Here is a 24,661-nt window from a genome sequence, read left to right on the forward strand (position 1 = left end):
CCATTAGGGATGAGACCTTTACTATGTAACATAGGTTTTTCCTCCATTCTTAATAGTAATTCTAATTTTCAAAACTTTGTTGTGGACATCTCCTGAATAGCATGAGGATGAAAATTTGTTCAGCAAGTAAATGTGCTAGAATATCTGTGAATTTGTGTAAGAGTCTTCGTTTCCATGGAAGAGCAATAATGATGTTGTAGCTGTAAATGTTTATTAACTAAGCATCTAACAGAGAAAACAGAAATCCCATGGACCCCAGCTTAACTTCCTCAAGAGTTATTATTCTTCGTCATCTCCTTAGAGGTTGCAGATTTGCTCAAGCATCTGGTGTTCCTTTGCAGCCAGTTGGCTAAAGCTTATTTTGAATCCTGACTCAGGTATTTACTAGCTGTGTGACCCTGGACAAGTCACTTAACCTCTCTGAGCCTCAGATTCCTCACTTGTAAAATACAGGTAATAAATAATAGCACCTTCCTTCTAGGATTATTGTGAGGGTTGAATGACGATAACATAAATAAAGTTCCTTGTAAGCCCTGAAGGATATATAAATGCTAGCTGCTACTATCATTACTAAGTCAGCTTATTTTGATACAGAAGGAGATTTACAGACCTTACAAACTGCAAGAGAGGCAGTATAATGTAATAAGAATAGTGGTCAGGTTTTGGTGTCAGAAGACCTGATTCAAGTCATGGCTCTGCCACTTCCTAGCAAAACAACTGCTTGAGAAACCCAGAAACCTGTACCCCAAAACCTCAATGATTGTGAAGTGAATGCTAACAGCAGCTCTATCATCACAATCCCAGCAAGAAGTTCAATCAATATCTCCTATTTTTCTTTTTCCTTACTCCAACTAGAAAAGGGAAAACTGCCGATGACCTGAAAGTCTATTGAACAGATGCCTCATTGCTCCTGGAAAAGGTCATTTCCCTAAATTGATATAACTATAAAAGAACAAGAGCCATTCCCCAATTGAATTGTGTGATTAAAGACTATTAACAGATAGTTTTCAAAATAAGTAATGTGAGCTATCAACAAGTGGATTAAAGAAGGATCAAAATCACTAAGAATAAGATATGTTTAAATTTAAACTCTGATTTTTCACTTCATATTCACCAGATTTGCAAAGATGGTAAAAGAATTAAAAGTTAAATGCTGGAGTACCTGTAGGAAGACTGGTACACTAATGAGCTATTGGCAAAATTGTGAATTATTTTAATTGTCCTAGAAAAATAAATTGGAATTATAAAGAAAAGACACTAAACTGAATATCCTTTAACCCAGGGGCAGCACTACTAGGCATATATTTCAAAAAGGTCAAAGAAAGAGGAAAAGAGGATATATATATATATATATATATATATATATATATATATGAATGAAATTGTAGTACTTTTTGTAGTGGCAAAGAACTGGCAAGTAAGTGTTCATTGATTAGAGAATGGCTGAATGAAATGTGGCATGGAAATTTAATGGAATGTGATTTAAATATAAGAAATAAAAAATGAAGAATTCAGAAAAGATTGGTAGTAGATGAAAGAGGACCAAGTAAGTAGGACCAAGAGAATAATTTACAGGAAGATCATGCATCGTGCTAAGGCCTGGGAATACAGTAACAATAAAAATAAAGTAAAAAAGCAAGGATATTCACTGTTCTCAATTAATCTCCATTATAATAGGAAAAACAATACCCATGGGGGACCTGATAGCCAGAGTCTTAAGCAGGGAAATATTGGGATGCTGAATAGAGTCAGAAGGAATGGAGCCATTTCATTCTTGGAACAAAGGCAGAGTTAATTTGATTATGATTCTAAAACTGAAGAAGGAAATAAGGTACTATACACAAAAGTAGCTAGGAGGTTCTAAAGGAAGACAAGAGAATTCTGATCAATGCAGTAACCAATCATGACTTCAGGAAACTAATGCTGGAGCATTTCTCTTATCTCTAAGCAGATAGAACTTGTAAAATAGGTTAGGAATAAGGGATAAATTTCTAGACATGGCCTGTGTTTTTATTTGTTTTGATTAACTGTATTTGTTAATTGTAAAGAATGATTCTACTGTTGGATCAGGAATCATTGGTATGTGATAACATTTTGCTTGTAAAGTGCATCAGTAGGAGCAACTAGGTAGCATAGTAGATAGTGCCAGGCCTGGAGTTGGGAGGACCTGGGTTCAAATCTAGTCTCAGACACTTCTTAGCTGTGTTACTCTGGGCAAGTAATTTTTTTCCATGGGATATTTGCATACTTTATTGTAAAGTTTGTTGCTTTTTTAATTTGAATTTTTTTTATTTAATTAATTAATTTAGAATATTTTTTCATAGTTACATGATTCATGTTCTTTTCCCGCCCCTCTTTCCACCCCCCTCCCATAGCCAATGAGCAATTCCACTGGGTTTTATATGTATTATTGGTCAAGACCTATTTTTCCATGTTATTGCTAGTTGCACTAGAGTGCTTGTTTAGGATCTAAATCCTCAATCATATCCTCATCAAGCTATGTGATCAAACAGTAGTTTTTTCTTCTGTGTTTCTACTCCCACAGTTCTTCCTCTGGATGTGGATAGTGTTCTTTCTCAGAGGTCCCTCAGAATTGTCCTGGATCATTGCATTGCTGCTAGTAGAGAAGTCCATTACATTTGATGGTGCCACAGTGTATCAGTCTCTGTGTACAATGTTCTCCTGGTTCTGCTCCTTTCACTCTGCATCAGTTCCTGGAGGTTGTTCCAGTTCGCATGGAATTCCTTCTAGGCAAGTCACTTAACCCCAATTGCTTAGCCCTTATCACTTTTCTTTTTTGGAACTGATACTTAATATTGATTATAAACCAGAAGTTAAGAGTTAAAAAAAAAAAAGTATATCAATAAAACATTTTGGGGAAAAAAAAGAAAAAAATGTCCCATCCTGGATATCCTTGGATACAAGTTCCCTAAACCCATCCCTCCCCATTCCCTTACTTTTCACTAGTCCCAATATGGTTTTGTGAATTTTGAGGTATAAAGGATATAGAATTAAGAAAGAAATTATGGACCACATGGCTTTCTCATGGGAGATTCTGTACTATGGACTAGAAGTCAAAAGGCTCCCTCTGGATCCTGGTCCCAGCTCTGCTACAAAGAAACAGAGGCTTATAACCAGAGCAAATCACTGGATCTTTCTAAGCCTCATTTTCCTTACTAACAAAAGAAAGAAGTAGACATTTATGAAATGTTTACCAAATGCCCACAGAAGATAAACAACTGCTTGATCACATGGGTCGATGGGGATATGATTGGGGATGTAGACTCTAAATGATCACCCTAGTGCAAATATTCAATAATATGGAAATAGGTATTGATCAATGACACAGGTTAAACCCAGTGGAATTGCTCATCAGCTATGGGAGGGGGTGGAAGGAGGGGAGGGAAAGAACATGACTCTGGTAACCATGGGAAAATATTCTAAATTGACTAATTAAATAAAATTTTCAAAAAAATAAAAATAAAATGTTTACCAAATGCCAAGAACTATGTTAAACACTATATAATTTTCTCATCTGAACCCCATCACAACCTTGTGAGGTAGGTGCTATTATTATCCCATTAAATGACTTGGTCAGGATCACACAAATAGTAAGTGTCTAAAGTCAAATTTGAGCTCAGATCTTCCTGACTCCAGGCCCAGAGAAATATTCACTAAGCCACCTAGCAGCTAATACTATGGTATCAAATAAGTGCTCTGAAAAAGTAGAATTTGCTATAGGGAATAATTATTATCATACCACCCCAAATCTTAGATTGGTATTCTATTTCAACCATATTTCTTTTTTTTTAAACCTTTACCTTCCATCTTAGAATTAATATTATGTATTGGTTCTAAGGCAGAAGGATAATAAGGGTCAGGCAATGGGAGTTAAGTGACTTACCCAGGGTCACACAGCTAGGAAGTGTCTGAGGCTAAATTTGAACTCCCATCTCTGGGCCTGGCTCTCAATGCACTGAGCCACCCAGCTGCCCTTCTTATACCTAAGTGTATACTTATCCTGTTACACCTCTTACTATTATCACCCTGGTTTGAATTCTCATCAGTCAGATCAGTGAGTGGGCCTCATACTTTTAGGTCTTAGGATCTCTTCATACTTTTGAGGACTTGAAATAATTTTCATTTGGGTGGGTTATATTGATACTTACCATATTTGTAGATTATGAAATATTATACAAATGTTATCTCATTTTATTTTCATAATAATCCTTGGGCTTATTATCATCATTATATTTATTTTACAGATGAGGAAACTGAGACCAAAAGAGGTTCAGTGAATTCACAGGACATGAATTTGAACCCCAATCCTCAACTTCAAATTCATTACTTTTTCCAATGAGCCATGATACCTTTCTGGCCTCTTGTTTCTCCTTTCTCCAATTTTTTCTTCATGTAGGTGCCAAACTAATCTTCCTTAATGCACTGTTTTACAAAAAAAAAAAATATCTTCAGTGTTTTCCTTTTAGGACTAAATACAAATTCCTCAGTCTAGCATTCAAGTCCGTCTACAGGTTAGCTCCAGTCTACATTTCTGGCTTAATTTCACATTGCTCCTCATCATACAGTCCATATTGCAGCCAACCTGGGCTATTAGCTGACCCTCATCTTACTCCTCCTTCCTCTTGTACATTCATTTGAACCATTCTCCAAGCTTTCCTCCTCAAAGGCACCTTTTAAAATTCTTCTCTCCAGGGGCAGCTAGGTGACTTAATGGATAGAGAGCCAGGCTTGGAAACGGGCAAGGCTGGGTTCAAATTTGAAAGGACTCTTCCTAGCTGTCACTTAACCCCCATAGCCCTAGCCCTTACCCTTCTTTTCCCTTAGAACCAATTCATAGAATTGACTCTAAGACAGAAAGTGAAAATTTTTAAAAATCCCTCTCTTTTTTTTCAAGGCCTATTTCTTTAATGAAAACTTCCTTAATTACCCCAAGATAAAAGCATTTTCTCTCTTTCTTCCTACATATTTTCTAGAGTACTTGGACTAGATCTATCCTTGTATTATATCTATATCTTACACATCTACATGGGAATGTATACACATGCACACATTGTATAAGATTAGATTAAATTGTAAACTCATGCAGAAGAGAAGTGGAGCTCTGTTATATAGATTTAGTGGAAGAGAAGAAAGAGATTGTCATCAAACACTGTCATGTGTCTGACAATCATATCATTGAAATTTTGGGCAGCAAAGATCCTATCAAGGTATCCCTGGAACTATCCTCAAACTTCAGGATGAAACAAAACCAAACAAATAAAAACAGAAACCAAGTAGCAGCTAAAAGATGATACATTTTTTAGATTTTATTTTAAAAATAATTTTCCATGTTTACATGATTCATTTTTCCCCTCCCCTCTTCCAGGAGTCGACAAGCAATTCCACTGGGTTACACAAATGTTATCACTTGATACCTATTTCCTTATTATTCATTTTTGCAATAGAGCAATCTTTTAAAACCCAAAATCATATATCCATATAAACAAGTAATGAAAGACAATAATTTCTTAGAAAGACATGGTTCTTGTCTTGGCTCTAATCTAGTCTAGTAATAGAACCAAGAGGATAGTGGAATAGTCCAGTTTGGGGGTCCTCTGTCCAATAGTAGCATCATTATCCTGTCCTGACACATTTTTAGGAAGACTTGGTTCTAGTCGTGGCTCTAATCTTCTAGTCTAGACTCAAGAGCATAGTGGAGTACCCCAGTCTGGGAGCTCTCTGCCCACTAGCAGCACCATTATCATCTTGCTCAGATGTCTGGTCAGTGCAGTGAGCATAGGGTGCATGTGTGAAGTTCCTATACAGTTTCCTAGGCCTGCTCCATCACCACTTTTTAGGAAGATGTTCCAGAATTTAGGGTACTCTGGGCCCCCCAGCAGGGTGTGGTCAGTGGCAGGGGAGGGCATTACAATTTGCCTAGGTCCTAGTCTTTCTTTGCAACCTAAGGTCACTCAGTTTTCCTGTCCATCTTCCTCTTCTGGCTCTGAACCCCTTCCCCTCCCAGCTCCCAAATCCTAAACCACCAAGAACTCCAGAGAAAATGTAATGGCATTTCAAAGACAGGCGCAGATAAAATACACCCTCTCTAAAAGCAACCCTGCATCTTTTGGCTTGGGGGAAAATTTGCCGCTATGTTGAGAGAGGTGGCAAGGCCAATAGTCGAGGCTTCTCATTCACGATGATATATGCCCATTTCCCCCCTGCACTCTATGCAATGAGGATATTATCATTAGCCAGCTTAGCACATGCATCTGACACGTGAGGAAGTAGGGAAGAGGAAAAAAAAAAGGCGAGCAGTGGGGCAATTTGCCCTCAGGCAGTCTGACACCCTCCTCATTTCTTTGCTGGGATGGGGAAGGGGGAGGTCATGCACCAGAGAAGAGGGTTCCCCCCTCCCCTAACAATTTTATTTCCTGCTTCCCTAAGACTCTATTAATCACAGCGAGCGCGCCTTCCGCACAGCTGCTCTGCCTCCGACTACTTCACTCTCATTTTCCACTGAGCAGGTTCTCATTCATTCATGATTGGTACTCAGCCCCAGTCCCATGCCTCCCGGGAGACCCACCCCATGCCTCCCGAACTGGAGTTTAGTATGCACGGGGAGGGGAGGCATTGAGACTCAGCCCCACAGGCGGCTGGCTGCCTGGCTCGAACCATCATCGGGGACGGGAGTAAGGATTAGCCCGGTGTGTCGATGGGGCTGAGCTCCAGTAAATATTTTGATGCATCTGCTTTCAGCCCTGGTCTGAGGGAATCTACCTGGCATTATCATTTGATGGGGAGCTGTTTTGAATGATTACAGAGCAGCTGCTTGTGTGAGTCAGTGCATGTGTGTTGACTGAAGAGGAGAAAAAAAAAATCTCCAAACCCAACGTTTGCTGAATACCAAGCTGCAGTGTTGGCTGCCCCCTTTTCTTTCTTTCTTTATTCTTTCTTTCTTTTTCTTTTCCTTTTCCTTCTTCTTCTTCATTTATTTATTTGTTTGTTTGTTTTTTGAGTAGACAAGCCAAACTGATCTTTTTCTAAAAGAGGGGGAGGGGCGGGGGAGGGAGGAGAACCAAAGTCACACACAACTACCAGTGATCATGGGGGCTGTGATGGGCACCTTCTCCTCTCTGCAGACCAAACAAAGGCGACCCTCCAAAGGTAAGCTTCTCTCCTTCACTACCTTTTGTTCCTTTGAGCTGGGTTTGGGGAGCTAGAGTGCTGCAAAGAGGACCACCATGTGCGATATCCGTGAATATGGAAGTGAGGGGCAAGTGTGGTCCCCTGTATAGAAGCAAGATTCCCTTTGAATTCCCGGGAAAGAACAGCACTGAGGGAGCTCAGGCTTTGCCTAGTTGTGGTGGTGAGACACCTTTGGGGTTTGCCATGTGTATTCTTGGCCATGTGTATGGGGGGGCTGACAGGTGCTATCAGGGACTACCAGAGCCCTGGCTTCAGTATAATCATAAGGGGGAGAGAAAAATGGCAAATGGGGAAGGGAAGGGCTGAAAGTCTGCCAAAAAGAGATTGTGGGGTGGAAATTTTAAAGAATAAATAAAAACATTTGAAAACCTCCTGGTTCCCATGACATCTTGGAGCACCGATTATACACAGGGACCACACACATGTCTATGTTAGTTCTAGACATGGGAATCTCAGCAGGGGAGAGGAGAGCTTCTGTCTGCAAACCAAAACGAATTAGCTGCCTGGTGGGATAAGATGCTCAGAGCTCCTGTTCCGCCCATCTCAGGAAGTCATAGCAAACAGGTCAAGTAAAGGCTTCATTTCTTCCTCATCTGTGCATGGGGCTTAACTAGGAGCATCGGGGATGTGGGGGGAGGTGTAGAATAGGAAGTTGACATGGACAGTAGGGGGTAGGACTGAAAAATAAACATAGCAGCCTGAGTCAAAAGCGCCCCTTGAACCTCAACTCTCTTTTCTCCCCAGGAACTTCTGTGTCCTCAGCTGGAGGGACACTTTTCATTTTTCTGCTTTTTCCACTGAGTTTTCAGCTCTTTCTGAATGGGTGGCCTAAGGTGGGAAGTTGCCAGGAGTCTCCAGATGGAGCTGGGAAAAATCTTGTCTGAGTTGGGGTGGAGGTTGGTGGAGTTCATTTAACCAGGGCCAAAGGAACCACATCACCAATATGCCAATATCTTTATTGCATCTAGAAGCAGGCAGAAGAAGGAAACAGGATGGTGAAAAGTTTTTAGTTTTTGTTTTTAAATGGGTAAATGTTACAGGAATTTTCCAGAGGATTTGTTAGTGCCTATTACTTATAACAATATAGTTTTGTCAACTTTATGACCATGGTGAAATGTGGGAGTCCACACTTTGATTAGGCCTTTAACCTCAACAATGTGTTAGTTAATATGTTAGTTATATTTGGATAATGATGCATACTTGGGACAGCATGAACTTTTTTTAAAAATACCCCTGAAAAGTGCCTTTCTAGACATAAGTAGGGATAAGTCTCAGTCTCATTGAATTTATCTCCCTCTAGAGAATTCTTTGTAGCATTCCTGAGATGATCTGAATCATAAAGGGCCTAGTAGAGGCTGTCCTTGGGCCCAGACTACACAGTAGAGCTGTCATATGAAGTTCAGCAACCTATGTATGTGCTTTGGGTAAACAACCTGCTCTGGAAAACCTGTTCCCAATACAATTAGATAGCAAGTGATATTGGTTTGGTGTTGGACTGGGATTTCTGTCCATCCTTTGAAAACTAATTAAGTGAAGTCCAGAATGGAGTCAGAAGAAAGGAAAGTTGAAATTTGACAGGTGCTACCAAATATAGAATTGTACAATGTGGCCTAATACTGTGATAATCAGACTTGTGCATGTAGATTGAGAGCTAGAAAGGACAATAGAGGCCGTTCCATTGAATCCCCTCAGCTGAAACCCCTGAAGCTCAGCAAGGTTAAACAACTTGCCCATGGTCACACAACTAGTAAGGAGATGAGATGAGATTTGAACTCCTGACGAAATCCAGCTCTCTCTCTCTCTCTCTCTCTCTCTCTCTCTCTCTCTCTCTCTCTCTCTCTCTCTCTCTCTCTCTCTCTCTCTCTCTCTCTCTCTCTCTCTCTCTCTCTCTCCTAATGCAATACTGCTTCTCCACTGAGGGAAACAAACAAAAATATTTGATGAGATCACAGGATTCAGAGCTGGAAGGGACGTTAGAATCCATCTAGACCAATTCCCTCATTTTTCAGAGGGAGAAAGTGATTTCACCCAGAATCATTCACCTGGTATGTGGCAGAACCCACAATTTGAACCCTGGTCTTCAAACTCCAATTCTATTGCTCTTTCTACCTAGTGCTGTTTTTTATAAGTTGGGTATGTGATTTAAATACCTGGCCTCCTCTTCATAGATCACTTCTCTGAGGATAGCAGGGGAAGTATAGGAAGAAAGTGGGACCTGTGAACTTATTTAAAGTTTTCATTTTTAAATGTTTCCCCTATGGCTATAATAGAACTTTCCCCCTACTTCTTCCTCCTCTGTTATCTCTTCCAATATAAAACTCTAGGAAGAAGTAACTGTGGGATACTTGGTAAGGAGCTGGCCTCAAATCAGACAGACTTGGGTTCTATTTCAGCTGTTGATATATATTGTCTCTATGACCCTGGTCAAATCATTTAATGTCTCAGTGACTCCAGGCAACTCTTTATGGTTATAAAGTAACAGAGAGGGCATCAACCTGCACTGGAAAATGAAATTCTTCACCAGGAACTGCCTATGCCAATGAAATCATTGCTCTAATAAAAAAAGAATTAAATGAAGATCCAGGAGGCCTCAGGAGGTCCCACCAGACTTTGCAGGAGACAGACAAGCTCATGGTCCTTTTCTTCCAGGGTTCTAGGAAGCCACATATCATTCTTTTTTCATTCACTAGGCCACTATCTCCATGCCCCTTGGGTCATTTCTGTGTCACACAAACTTTCTCAATATAACTCAGGGTTACCTACTTAAGCCCACACTAAAGCTGATAAGACCCAACATCTGTTCATGTGAAGAAATTCTCAGGATGCTAGGCCTTATATTTTAGGTTATACCCTTGTCATAGTCAAATTCCTGGCAAACTAGGCAAAAAATTCTGGGTCTAAGGACCTGTTTCAGGAACTCAGCTCCAATCAGAAGGTGACACACAGTCTTTCAGCCTTCTATCCTGGTAAACTATCATCTGGAGTATTGTGCTCAGTTTGGAGTGCCACATTTTAGGAAAATCACCTTTAAGCTGGACTGTATCTGGAAAAGGACAACCATAATGGTAAGAAGACTGGAGGACATGCCATTATAAGTGGGTCAATTAAAGGAACTAAAACTATTCTCCCTTAGAGAATCTTAGGGGATTGTTGATAGCTACTTAAAGCATTTGAAAGACTGTTATGTAAATGAAGAATTAAGCTTATTTTGCTTGACCCTAAGGAAGATAACTAGGAGCAGAAGGTAGAAGTTTCAAAAAGAAACAAGAATAAAGACAAAGCATATATCAATTAACTATAAGAAAAGGGAAAAAAAAATACTGAGTGGAGCTATCCAAAAGTAGAATCGACACTCTCAGGGGTAATCACTCTCTCTAGAGGTCTTCAAGCAGAGAATGGATTACCTCTCTTTAGCAATGTTACAGAGGGGATTCCTTTCCAACTATGGATAGACCAGATGCCCTATTAGGTCCCTTCTAGCTTTGAAGTTTTAGAATTCTATGGGTTAGTGTTGCTTGGACCTTCCTGTTTTTAAATACCCCCTCAATGTCATAAAAAAAAAAAAACCTAGAAAAGGTTTCTTAACCTGAGTGTAGATGGCTGGGATCTGTGAACGTAAAAAATATATTTTGTTAACTTTTCTTCAATGAAATTTATTTCCTTTGTGATACTCTTATGTTTTATCTGAGGCATTCAAAAACATTATTCTGAGAAAGCCTTACAGGCTTCACCAGATGGCCAAAGGGGTCCAAGACCCAAAACCAATTAAGAACCTCTGGTCTAGACTGAGCTAGCTCTAGGAAAGACAGTCATTAATGTCATAACCCCTGAGAACTTCCTTCCAAAAACAACTTCCAACTCCAATTTTCTCTGACTTGATCCTAAAAACAAAACAGATGCAACACCACATGACTTCAGGACCTTTTGCAAGATAGCTCCCACTGTGTAAGGATGATGTCAATCCACTGCCAGCTAGCATACCTAATACTATGAGTCTTTCTTTTCACATATATTGGAAATAGTTACATTGTCCAAATCATTTTCATTTGGCATGGTTTGGAACTACATGAGATATTAGAGAGGGAATATTTTTATGAATTATTTGCTCTGATTTTCAGTGTCAACAAATGCTTTCTCTCTTAGCCTTTTCATTATTTAGCTCAGATAATTCAAATGTGTTTACATTCATCCCCCTTACCTAATTTTGAGGATGAATTTGTTATTTCAGAGTCTTTGGGGACTTTTATTCCTACATCATTTAGAATTAGAGAGTGCCACTCTACTGAGTAACATTAGCTCATTCTGCAAATCCCAAGTCCAGTTGTAAATTTCCAAAGGCTTGTTATTCTCTCCACTGAGTGTGCAAGTTTGTGTATGTGTGTGTGGGGTGGGGTGGGGTATGTGTCCATGGCATGGATAATGAAAAAGGGAATCAGATAAATTCTGTGTGTATATATGGAAGTGGGCTTGCAGGCACAAATCCATGGGGGCAGGGGCATGCTTAGTAGGAATCCTAATAGAATTGAGTCACAACAGATTTTTACAGTAAGCAACAGGAAATGACAAAGCAACTCTAGGCAACTTCAGATTCCTAGGGAATTTTCTTCATGAAATCAAAGGAAAAAAGCATAATCGTGGAGGTGGAAGGATTGTATATTCATTAGATTCTTTTTAGCTCATCTCCCCTCATTTTACAAAGGATGAATGAAATAGGCCCAGAGAAGTTAAATTATTTGCCCTAGGTAACAAGCTTATAGGGGTAAGATCTGGAACTAAAGCCCCAGGCTTCTGATTCTGTCCAGTGATCTTTCTCTTCCTTTCTAGACCAGCCTACCCTGAGAGCTCTTGGAAATGGGATTATCCTCACATGGTCTCTGTCAAGGACACTCGCTGCATTTAAAGGACACATTCAACTTAAAACACATCCTTATTTTTGTCAGCTTCTCTGAAAAAATATTCATGCTTTGCAATTTTCCCCTTTGTTCATTAATTCACTGGTTATGTGGCATTTTTCCCCACTGATGGACATATCTCTCTATTTAATGGTCCTGGAACTTCTGGGCCCAATTCAAATGTTACATCCCATATGAAACCCTGCCTGATCACCTTCTTCCCCCTCAGAAACCATCTCATTTTCCTATAAACCTCCAATTCTCTACTAGATGAGTGGTTCCATGTGAGGCAGAGATTTTATCTTATTTATCTCTATCTCCCCAATAGCATGGCCTAGTGAATGGATGATTGGCCTCATAGCCAGGAAGACTTGTGGGCAATTCCTGTCTCTGAAACACTGTAGTTGAGTGACCAAGGACAAGTCACCTAATTTTTCAGTGTGCCAGACAACTATTTAAGACTCTAAGTTGCAAAGAAGGTGCCAGCATTCATTGGGAGAAGAAATGTAAACATCTGAGAGTTTCCTCTATAATAATAAAAGCTATTATTTGGATAGAGCACTGGCTTGGTATTTAGGAACACTATCTTCCTACTTCAAATCCAAGCTCAGACACTTACAAGCTGTGTGTTTCAGGGCAAGTCCTTTAACGCTATTTGCCTCAGTTTCCTCATCTATAACATAAACTAGAGAAGAAAATGGCAAACCATTCCTTGCCAAGAAAATCCCAAATTGGGCCATGAAGAGTAAGACATGACTAAAATGCCAGAACAACAAAAAAATTTGGCAAAATATTTTATGTATATCATTTCATTTGATCCTCACAAGTACCCTAAGAGGAAGGAACTTTTATGACAGCCCCTTTTACTGCTGAGGATACTGAAGCACTGAGAGATGACATGATTTTCCTAGGGTCACATAGCTAGTCAGTGTCCAAGGCAGGATTCAAACTCTGTTCTACCCATTGTACTACCTATCTACAGATCAATTAAATCATGTGTCTACTCTTTATTCTTCTCTCATATAGTGCCCAGCTCAGTGCTTTGAATATATATACATAAAATATTACATAAGGCATGTTTCCCCAAAAAAGGATTGATTAAAATAATTAGTCAATATTTTCATCAAAAACCACTTAGGATATAGCAGACATTGTGCTGAATGGCAAGGATACAACTCTCAAGGAGCCTACATTCTATCAAGGCAGATAATATGTAGGTACATGCAAGATATGTATACATACATGCATTTAAGTATATACGTGTGTGTATATATAAACCTATATACATACAAACATGTGTATAGTACATTATATTGGGATATGTTATGTTGTGTATATCTATGTATGTGTATATAACAATATTTAGAGGGAAATGCAATAGTAGCTTGGGACACCAGGGAAGTCCTCACATAGAACTAATGATGAAAAGATGATGATGATGATGATGATGATATGGAATGTTCAGCTGTCATCCAGTATTTTACAGAGCTATGGGCCCAGCAGGAAATAGTGCTTTCCTGATAAAATTTCAGTCACCAATGCTCCACCTGGAATGAATCCTGTTATTTGGTCTGTTGGTTTTAAATTGACTTTACTTATTAAATGCCTTGTACCTCTTTCTAATTAAAAAAAAGTTTGGAAAATGAAGCACAAAACACTTATTTCCCTATAATACATCCATAAAATAGTACACACAATTTTTGTGGCTATATCAAAAGGGAAACAGGACAGAGCTAGAGATGGGTTAATGACCAGCCAGGGGCTTATGAAAAGAGCCATGTAGTTGGAGTGAAGTAAGCCATTTATTTATTATTATTTATTCAAACACCATTTATACTCCTGTGTAACTTTAGACAAATGGTTTCACCTTTATGGGCTTCTGTGATTCTCAAACTATTTTGTTCATGTTGTAATATTCTTCTTTGGTATGAAGAATTGCTATGGAGACTCAGGAGACTCTTAATTGCAATGTGATCTCTACACAATTCTTGACACACCTAGCAAAACTCCTAGGAGCTCCTTGGAGAATCACTTACCTAGGTAATCTATAAGGTCCATTCAGACTATAAATATCTGATACTATGAAGAAAAAGGTTAATTTAAGGTATATGTTTGAAGGAAAGTGCAAATAAGATGTATAGCAAATTCACAAGAGATAAAACAGGTTGAAAACTTGACTAGACTTAAGAAAAGGATTCAGGAAATTATAGCTATTCACTGGGGGGAATTGGTGAATGAGAAAAATTAGAATATTCTAATATATACCTAACCTTTGAAGCTGAAATGATGGGGGGAACTCCCGAAAAGTAATATCTTGGTGCCAGTGACACACAAAGAAGAAGACAGGAACCTGCAAAAAAAAAAAGACCATGTGGAAATTTTCCATAATATCATCCTCAAAGATTAGGTACCTCAAATCTGGCCTCAGATACTTCCTAGCTGTGTGACCCTGGACAAGTCACTTAACCCCTATTGCCTAGCCCTTACCACTCTTCAGCCTTGGAACCAATACACAGTCTTGATTCTAAGACAGAAGGTAAGAGTTTAAAAAAAAGGTTAGGTACCACACTTGGTGAGATAGGAAGGAAAACACTATACGTAGTATAATGGACATCCTAGATTTGGAGGGATTAATCTCAGAGAAAAGATCAATAGGACCCTATATTTTAAGAGTCTTCAAAGGGTACTTCACTCAGGAAGGAAGGGAAGCTTTCAAGAATGAATTACTGAATTTCTCTGATAAAGGTTCGGCGTCTAAGATACATAAAATGAATATATATGTGTGTGTATTTATGTACACACACATAACAAATAGCCATTCCCCAGTAAATAAACAGTTCTCAAAAGAACTGCAAATGATTCACAACCACATGAAAAATGTTCCAAATCACTAATAGCCTGGGAAATGCAAATCAAAGCAACTTTGAGGTTTCACCTCACCCCCTGGAAATTGGCAAAAATGAAACAATAATGGCAATCATCAATGCTGAAGCAGAGGAGGGTTGTGAGGAGATTGTGATGGAACCATGAGATGATAAAAACCATTTTGGAAAATCACTTTGAAAATATTCATATCCTTTGAACTAGAGGCTCTATTTCTGGGCTTAGATCCCAAGGGAGCCATTGAAAAGAAAGAAAAATGTACCAATTTACTCCAAAATATTTTTTGTGATAGCTAAGAATTGGAAACAAGGTAGAAGCACATCCTTTGGGGAACAGATTGTGGTACATGAATTTAATGGAATGTCACTATGCTATAAGGAATGACGTATGTGATGAATACAGAGAAGCAAGCAAAGATCTATGTGAACTGATATAAAGTGAAGCAGAACCAAGATAATAGCATATGTAGTGATTACAGTATAAATGGAAAGAACAGTGACACACCAAAAAATCAAAATGAAGGTAACAAAATAATAAAGATCAAGTAGGACTCAAATGAAAATAGATGAAGAGACACACCCGACCTACCCCTTCATGAAGGTAGGAGGTCCACAGTCATTTACACATGCACATGCTTTTAAATTTTCTCAACACATTGATCAGTTGTTCTGCCTCTCACTCTCTGTCTCTGTCTCTCAGGCTCTCTTTCTCTCTGTTTCTCTCTCTTTTTCTTTCTCTATTTCTCTCTCTCTGTCTTTCTTAAAAATACTGTTCTATGAAATGGCTTTCAGAGAGGAAGAGGGAGAGTGATATATGGGATGCTAAGGCAACATAAGAAACAGAAAACTTTTTTTAAGTTTTAATTTAAATTTAATATTAAAATGTTTAAATAAATGTAATGATAGTGAGCGACCAGAATAGAGAATTCACATAGCCTAGGCAACTCCTACCTGTAAAACGAAAAAAAAAATGCGTTGCTGAAATTCACACATAAGCAGTTATGATAAAGAAGAAAAAAGAGACCTAAAGTTTCCCATTTGTCTATGGAATTCATCAATCAACTACAATATATGAGATATGCAAGGAAGATAGAAGGAAAGGCAGGTAATGGAGGATGAGTACAAAAGAGTGACAAGAACCCATAAAAAAAGAGTACTAAAAACAATAAAATACATAACAGTTTTAGTTTGAGGGTTTTAGTATATTACAAATACAATACAATCTAACACATAGTAGCCAAAAAAGACTATTCCAACCTTAGGCTCTATTAAAAAAAACATTATGTCCAGAATTAGTTAGAGGAGACTCCCACCATCTTCTTTCCTGGTTAAGTCTCATCTTCAATATTCAGTTCTGAGTACCATAGTTTAAGAAAGACATTACTGAAAATCTCACTAGGTAAGGAAAGTAGGGAAGATAATATTCTATATGGAAGTTGTGTATGTGAAGGAAGAGATTGAGATCTATCTTCAAGTATATAAAGAGCCATCATGTAAAAGAAGGATTAGATTTGTTTTGCTTGGTCGTAGAGGGCAGAACTAGGAACAATGGGTAGAAGTTGGAAAGAAGCAGTTAAGTGTAAGGAAAATATCCTAATTATAGCTCTCAAAAAAAAATAGTAAGTTAGTGAGCTCCCCATCCCTAGGAGTTTTCAAACAGAGCCTAGATGACCATGTTCCTGCTGAGTATGGCTTAGACTAGACCTCTGAGGTCCCTTTAAATTCTGATATTCTGGTTTTGTGTTTCTCTGATTTCTGGGCTAGACTGACCATAAAAGTGACCTGAAGTAATATTTTTTATCTTTTTTCAAAGTGGTGCACTTATTCGGTCTCCCTTTTCCCCCCTTTCCTGTAGCTGGATAGTTATTTCCCTGGAACATCACTTCTCATCCTGTTGGTAATCTTTGTGACATACTATTTGCCTCAAAATTGTGGAAACAAAACTGTGAAGATGAGAAGCCCAGGTTTCCCCCATTGGGAGAAATACTGCAAAGCTCTGCATAATAGCTCCCTAGCAGCTGTTCCCATATATCAGGCTGGAAGTGAACAGTGTTTAAAAGAGCCTAATAGCAAGTCACTGGTAACTACTTGGAAAACTGGGACCTTAAGAGAAATTGAATGTGCATTATCAGGCGAGTATTTCTGTTGGTTCATTGGGAAGTAGATAGTTGGGAAAACCTGGGTTCCTAGCTCACCTCAGATATTTTCCAGCTATGTGACTCTGGGCAAATCACAACTACTCTAAGCATCAGTTACCTCATCTGCCAAATGGACAATAATAGTGCCTTGTTCACAAGGTTTCTTGAAGATCAAAGGGGGATAATGTATGGAAGTGATTTATAAGTGTCAGTTCTTAGAAGCAAAATATGGAATCAAGAATTATTTTAGCAAATAACTGCTCTAGTTTGTTGTCTCTGTGTCACATGTTCTCATTAGTAATGACTTGTATATACAATTCTGTCTTCAATACTCTGGGGAAAAGGAGGGAGACAGCCTCTCACTCAGTAGGCACATTTAGCCTTGTGTTTCAATCCATAACATTTATTGAGTGCCTAACATGTGCCAAGAGTGGCAGGTGGGCGGCACAGTGAATAGGGTGCTGGGCTTAGAGTCAGGAAGACCTGAGTTCAATCCAGACACTTCCTAGCTGCCTGACTCCGGACAAGTCACTTACCCTCCGTTTGTCTTAATCCAACTGGAAAAGGAAATGGCAAACCATTCCAGTATCTTTGCTCAAAAGAAATCCAAAAACACTATAGTCTATGAGCTCATGAAGAATCTGACACAATTGAATGCCTGAATAACAAATAGGTCAAGAATCAGGAAAGAGTTCATATGGGAGCTGGCATTTGAGCTGAACTTTAAAGGAAACAAGATATTCTTAAAAGATAGAGATAAGGAGGGAGGGCATCCTAGGCATGAGGTGCAGTCTTTGTATGGTCAAGGAAACTGAAATGGGAATGCTGTATGTGAGGAACAGGAAGAACAATTTGACTAGATTAAATACTGAATAAAGTGAAATAACATATAATAGGGCTGGAAAAGTAGGGTGAATCCTAGATGCAAAATTCTAAACAGAGGAATTTGTATTTGGTTCTAGAAATAATAAAGATCCCATTGGAGTTTATTAAGCAGGAGAGAATATTGACAGACTTTCAAGAATACCACTTTGGCAGCTGAAATGAGAATGGATTAGAGATAGTCCAGTTGAGAAATTATGAGCAGTTAAACTAGGTGAGAATTGTTGAAGTACCAAAGAAGAAATGGATGATGAAGAAGAAATAATGGAAATTTAATTGATGAGAGTTGGCAGCTGATAAGATAGGAAGGACAAGGGAAAGGAAAGAGATTAGAATGACTCTAAGGTTTCGAATCTAGAAAATGGGAAGGATGGTGGTTTCAACAGAAATAAGGAGGTTCAGAAGAGTCTTGGATTTTGGGAGAAAGATATTGAGATATGAAAGGTAGTCTAAAGGATAATCAGAACCCTCGGTTGGGAGACAGGATGCCTGAGTCCTGGTGTTAGTTTTATTGTTTGCTTGTTGTTCATCTTCAGGCAAGTCACTTCCCGTCTTTAGGATTCAGATTCCTCACCTATAAAATGAGGGGATTAAATTGGGTGATCTCTTCAAGGTCTAAGATTCTATGGGTAACACCTACCATTAAACTTTTCCCTGAAAAGAGAAGAGAGGGGAAGGAAAGGACAAAGAGGACTCTGATCATTTTAAATATTATTTTCTGGAAGAAGTTAGCCAAACACATTAATATACTACTAGTGGAGTTGTGAATTGGTCCAGCCATTCTGGAAAGCAATTGGGAATTATGTTAGAAAGCCACTTAACTAGAGATTCTTTTCTACCCAGCAATATCACTACAAGGTTCCTCACTCACCTCCCCCAAAAGGTTAAAAAAAAAAAAGATCAAATGGACAAATATACTTTGAACAGTTTGTTTTTAGGGTCAAGCAAATAGGAACTAAGAGGGTGCCCAAGTTGGGAAATGGCTGAATAAATTATGGTATATGAACATGATTGAATACCACTCTATGACAAGGAATAGTAAAGAGAAAATCTCTAAAAAAAACCTGGGAAGGCTTGTATGAACTGATGCAGAGTGAGGTGATCAAAAGAAAAACATTTTATACAATAACAACAATTTTGAAAAGAACAACAGGCCTGGATATGAGAGGTCTTGGATTCAAATCTGGTTTCAGATACTTCCTAGTTGTGTAAATCTGGACAATTCACTTAACCCCAATTGCCTAACCCTTAACCCACAACTCTGCCTCAGAACTGATACTTCATATCAATTCCAAGACAAAGTAATGGTTTAAAAAAAAAAAGAAAAGGAAAACAATTTCAAAAGACTAAGGAACTCTTGATGAGTGCAAAAAAAAAAAATCTGCAATTCCAGAGGATTGAAAATGAACTAAGCCACTATCCACCTCCCAGCAGATAGGGGATAAACTCAAAGTGAAGAATGGGATGTATGTTTTTAAAAATGAATAATGTGAGAATTTGTTTTGCTTGACTATGTATATTTGTTGTAAGAGCTTTGGGTTATTTTTTGTTTGTTTTTAACTTGAGATATGGGGAGGTGAGAAGGAGAAAGGAAATCCCTCAGTCTTGTCTGGCTTTCCATGATCCAGGTTTTCTTGGCAAAGATACTGGAATGGTTTATCATTTCCTTCTTCAGCTTGTTTTATAGATGAGGAACTGAGGCAAACCAGGTTAAGTGTCTTGCCCAAGATCCACATACCTAGTAAGCATGTGGAACTGGATTTGAACTCATGATGATCAGTCTTCCTATTTTTGAGTCCAGTGCTCTATCTACTATTCTACCTAGCTCCCCAGAAGGGGGACTAGAGTTCCTTAATCAATCCCCCATCACCCTGCTGAGAGTGAGAGTGAGAGAGAGAGAGAGAGAGAGAAGACAAAAAAACCAAGAAGGATTATAGACAAGCAGGACAACTGTGAAATATTAGATTTATTTAATACTCTAAAAAAAGATAAAAACAAACTCTATAACATAGAAATTCACAGTTTCATAAACAATCTTCTATTCCACAAAGAAAGGAAATGCTTATTTTACTTGACATTCAAGTTCTAAATAAAAATGAAATGAAAAAATAAAAAAACAAGAAATTAACTGAACTGTTGCTATTTTAAGTGCTCCCTAAACCTGGAAGTAACAGCAGAAAAGCCATGCTGTCAGTCACAGACAGCTTGACACCGATCCCTGCACTGGACACAGTTCATAGCTCAGTTCCTGATGCTTATAGAAAGCCTGGCCATGCCAAGTAGAGGGGGACAGACTTCTCACAGTCCTCAGACAATTATGGAAGGTGCTCAGGGCTGCAGCACAGAAGCCACATCATTTGCATCCTATTTAGCTGAGGCTGCACTTTCTCTCTTGCCTAGTACACTTTTGATGGATTAATTTCCCTGCTGGGGCTAGTCCACAGTCTATGGAGATTCTCCCAGCCAAGGTCTTGATTTGTTCTTCCCATCCAGTGTAGTACAATAGAAAGAGTAGTGATTATAACTACAGAGGACTAGAGTTCAAATTTAGCCTCATATTCCTCATCTGTAAAATGGAGGTAGAAGACAGTAGGACTAGATGACCTCTGAGGTCCCTTTCATCTCTAGTCCTGGGATCCAAAGTATCATTACTCATTTTAATTAGAAAAAGGTGACTAAAGGACACTGAGTCATAGCAGATGGGGATCTTCATCTTGGGTTCTAGCTTTTGGAAAAACAAAGTGTTTGGGATCTAGGAATATCTTTAACTTGTCATGATTAGGAAAAATCTAAAATAATTAGAAGTTAAGGATATACCTCTTTCATTTTATCATTTTCTTTTCCATAAATGTAAAATGGATTTCTACCAGCTATTTAGGGGCAGCTACGTGTACAATGTATAAAGCCCCAGACCTTGAGTTTGGCCTCTGTGTAACTCTGGGCAAGAAACTTAAGTTTTGCTTCCCTTAGTTTCCTCATCTATATAATGGGAATATATATAGTGCCTATCTCCCAGGGTTATTGTATCAAATGAGATAATAATTATAAAATCTTTATCCCAGTAAATGCTAGATAAATGTTAGTTATCATCATCAGAAATAACCCAAATTTACTCAAGGTCAGCGATCTCTGGTGGTACTCTGGTTATTCAGTATTACTCAGCTAAAAGAATAGGATGAAAGATTTAGAGAGGCTTAGAGATCACCCAGACCTTCATTATGCTGTTGAAAAAATTGAGGCCCACAGAAAGTAAATGACCTGGCCAAGGTTGTGCAGGAAATAAAGGGCAGAGTCAAAATTTGAACCCAGATCTTCTGACATCATATTCAGTCTACTTTTTACAAGACAACTCTCATTCCTGTGTATACTCCATTCTACATGACTCATACTCATTCCCTGCTTTGAAACTTTGCTCATACTCTTCTTTCCATCTGATATATCTTCACCAGTTCTGTGCATTAGTCCAATTCCTATTTAGCTTCCAGGTCTAGCTCATGTTCCACCTCCTCAAAGAATCCTTTTTCCTGACTACAATACACATGGATAAGACCATAAAGTCCATATCACAAAATTTAGAATTGTATTATATACTGCCTTATGTAGTTTTCTGTTGTTCCCCCCCTGCCCCCGCTCCCATAGATACCTATGTAGCATAAAAACATAGAAGTCACTTTTGCTGGGGCTTTCAGATCAGAATATGTTCCTCTTCTGCCTAAATGACCCGACATGAAGATGCAAAAGGGTATATTATTGAGAAAGTTTGACTTCTCAGATACGGAAAGTAGACTCCTCTGTTCTCACCCCTGGTTATTATAAGAACAATTCTACTTTTGGTAACAGTTGAGTTTTCCTGAAAATGGGGTGGGGGAGCAGGTCTTTTTTTTAACATTCCTATTGTCTCAATATGAATCATGAACAGAACATATCCTTTGTTATTACCAAGAAAAGAGAATTCTTGGTAAAAAAGAATCATTGTATGCATTACAGAATGATTAAAACAGAATTCAGGAACTTTAATGCTATTCACAGTTAGTTGGGAGGCTGGAATTCAAGCCTCATTAAGACATATATAGTTTTTGAGATACTGCTTATTAATCCTTTTACATGTCCCTTCTACTGGGCTAAAGATGATCTCTACGGTGGCAATACTCTCTCTGAAGTTGATAAGTTCCCTTGGTGCCAGCTCCTTCCTGCTGCTTTCACTGCAACTACAATCACACTGGCAGATGTTTCTCACCAGCCCTTGAAGGCATTCCAGGACCTTTTTATTTTATTAGGTTGATGCTAAAAGAAGGTAAAAAACAAAAGTAAATGACAACCAGGGTCATTTCCACCACTTCTCCTCCTCCAAGTCAAACTCTTTGTGGGAAGCCCAGTTACCATTAAAGCAGGATTTTAAAAAAGGCTTTATTTCTCTGTCCTTTACTGAACTCACATTTTGTTGCCTGGATAACTTCAGTCAAAGAGAGCCACCAGACTCTCTCTTTTTTTTAATCAGAAGTAACATCATGTCCTCTTTCTGCTGTCCTGGAAGAGGGGAGTAAGTGAAGTTGAGCTTGAGAGTAATAATAAAGGGACAACAGACCAAAGAATCAGAAAATTTGAGAGTTGGAATGGACCTCAATGGCCATCTAGTGCAACCCAATCCCCAAATTAATCCTTATTAAACCACACAAAAGTGATTATATAGGTTCTATATGAATGAATAAATGAAAAGCCATAAGAAATGACAAACATGTTAATTTTGGAAAAACACAAAGTTGAACAAGCAAAACCAATAGAACATTACATATAGCAACAGAAATATTACCTAAAGAATGACATATATGTCCACCTCCAGAGAAAAAAATCGATAAATAGAAATATGCAAGACATGGTTTTATATCATTTTGTCAAATAATGCCTTCTCTAATGGAGAGAGGGAGTTAAATGGGTATTTTAGTGTAACAGACAAACAAATAAACACATTTAAAACATTTGTTAAATTATTGCTATGACAAGCACTGTAAACAGGTACTATGTTAAGATACAAGTAAAACTATATCAAAATTATAGCTTATCCCAGTTAATTTCCATTCTTTACATGTGAATACACATATACATATAATATATTTGCATATAGGTATAGTGATTAATCAAGCAAAACACATTTATTAAGTGCCTAGTATTTGCTAGGTACTGTGCTAAATACTGGGGATGTGAAAACAAAAATAAAACAGTCTCTGCCCTCAAGAAGCTTACTTTTTAAAAATCCTTAGCTTCCACTTTAGAATCAATACTGTGTATTAGTTCTAAGGCAGAAGGACAGTAAGGGCTAGACAGTGGGGGTTAAGTGACTTGTTCAGAGTCACAGCTAGGAAGTGTCTAAGGCTAAATTTGAACCCAGGACCTTAAATTTTGGCCTAGCTCTCTGAGTTCACTGAGCCACCTAGCTGTCCCCAAGGAGCTTCCATTCTAATGTTCTTGTATAACATAAAGTTTAGTAAGGGAGACTGCAAGTATAAGGATAGGGAAAGTCTTCCCATTAAAGGGTAGTTTCAGCTGAATCCTGAAAGAAGAAATTCTTCCAAGTGAAGGGGACAAAAGAGTGCATTCCAGAGATGGAGGGGTGAGGAAAAGCAAGAAGGCCTTTCTGGCTAGACCATTTAGTGTGATGAGAAGAGAAAATGTTATTAAACTTGGAAAGGTAGGCTGGGGACTAATTGTGAAGGGTTTTGAAATGCCAAGATGTATATGTTATACTAGAGCTCATAGGGAGCCACTGGATTTTAATTAAGTAAGGGAGTGACATGGTCAGACCTGTACTTTAGTACTTTAGGAAAATAATTCGGCATCAGTGTTGGAATAAGCAAGGGAATAAGGGAATAGACTTATATAACACCTGCTATGTGCCAGGTTCTCTGATAAGCACTATACAAATACTTCATTTGATCCTCACAACGACACTGAGAAATAAATCCTATTATGATCCACATTTCACAGATGAGGAGACTGAGGCAGAAAGAGGTTAAGTGACTTGCCCAAGGCCACAGAGGTAATAAGTGTTTAAGGCTGTATTTAAATTCAGATCTCCCTGAATCTGGGTTCAGCACACCATCCACTGCATCATCTAGCTGTCTCTAGGTGAGGAAGACAATTTAGGGGCTACTGCAATAATCCAGGCAAGAAATGAAAATGGCTTAAACCAAAGTAGAGACTGTGAATGAAAAGAAGGAGTAAGGTGCAAATTATTTTTTTTATTTTATTTTATTATGGAGATATAAACAGCAAGATTTGGCAACTAATTGATGTGTGGGATGAGAGAGAGTAAAGAGTTTAATATTATACCATTTTGAGCTTAGAAGACTAGAAAGATGGTGGTGTGTTTGATATCCACATCATAATAATACAGGAATGTTCATAATGGAGCTCATAAAAAGGGCTGATTTTGAGGGAAAGAGAGGTAGTTCTATAATGGAAATATGAAGTTTAAGATGCCTTTGAGGCATTTTGCGCAAATGTCCAATGGATAATAATGGGGGGGGGGAGGCTAGCAGGAGAGAGGTTAAGGCTGGGTAAGTAGATCTGAGAAACATCAACATAGACTGAATCTATTGAAGCTGACAAAAAAACACCAAATGAAAGAGTGGAGAGAGAGAAGGAAAGAGGGTTCAGGATA

The 24,661-nt window shown here is 38.4% G+C and overlaps 1 protein-coding gene across 4 annotated transcripts in view; it reads left to right on the forward strand.

Annotated features, from left to right (window-relative positions):
• Positions 1–24,661, forward strand: part of KCNIP1 (potassium voltage-gated channel interacting protein 1) — a 598,407-nt gene that overhangs the window by 235,723 nt on the left and 338,023 nt on the right. Inside the window, exon 1 of one of the 4 annotated variants that reach the window (XM_007473995.3) lies at positions 6,289–7,167. The exons of 1 other annotated variant lie outside the window; for it this stretch is intronic. In XM_007473995.3, the coding sequence (XP_007474057.1) occupies positions 7,107–7,167 (61 nt within the window). In that variant the 5' untranslated portion in view covers positions 6,289–7,106. Of the gene's footprint in view, positions 1–6,288; positions 7,168–24,661 lie in introns of those variants that run through there. 2 more of the 4 variants (XM_007473997.3, XM_007473999.3) reach the window with 2 other exon arrangements.

Source organism: Monodelphis domestica, chromosome 1 (assembly GCF_027887165.1).
Source record: "Monodelphis domestica isolate mMonDom1 chromosome 1, mMonDom1.pri, whole genome shotgun sequence".
Lineage (NCBI taxonomy): Eukaryota > Metazoa > Chordata > Mammalia > Didelphimorphia > Didelphidae > Monodelphis > Monodelphis domestica.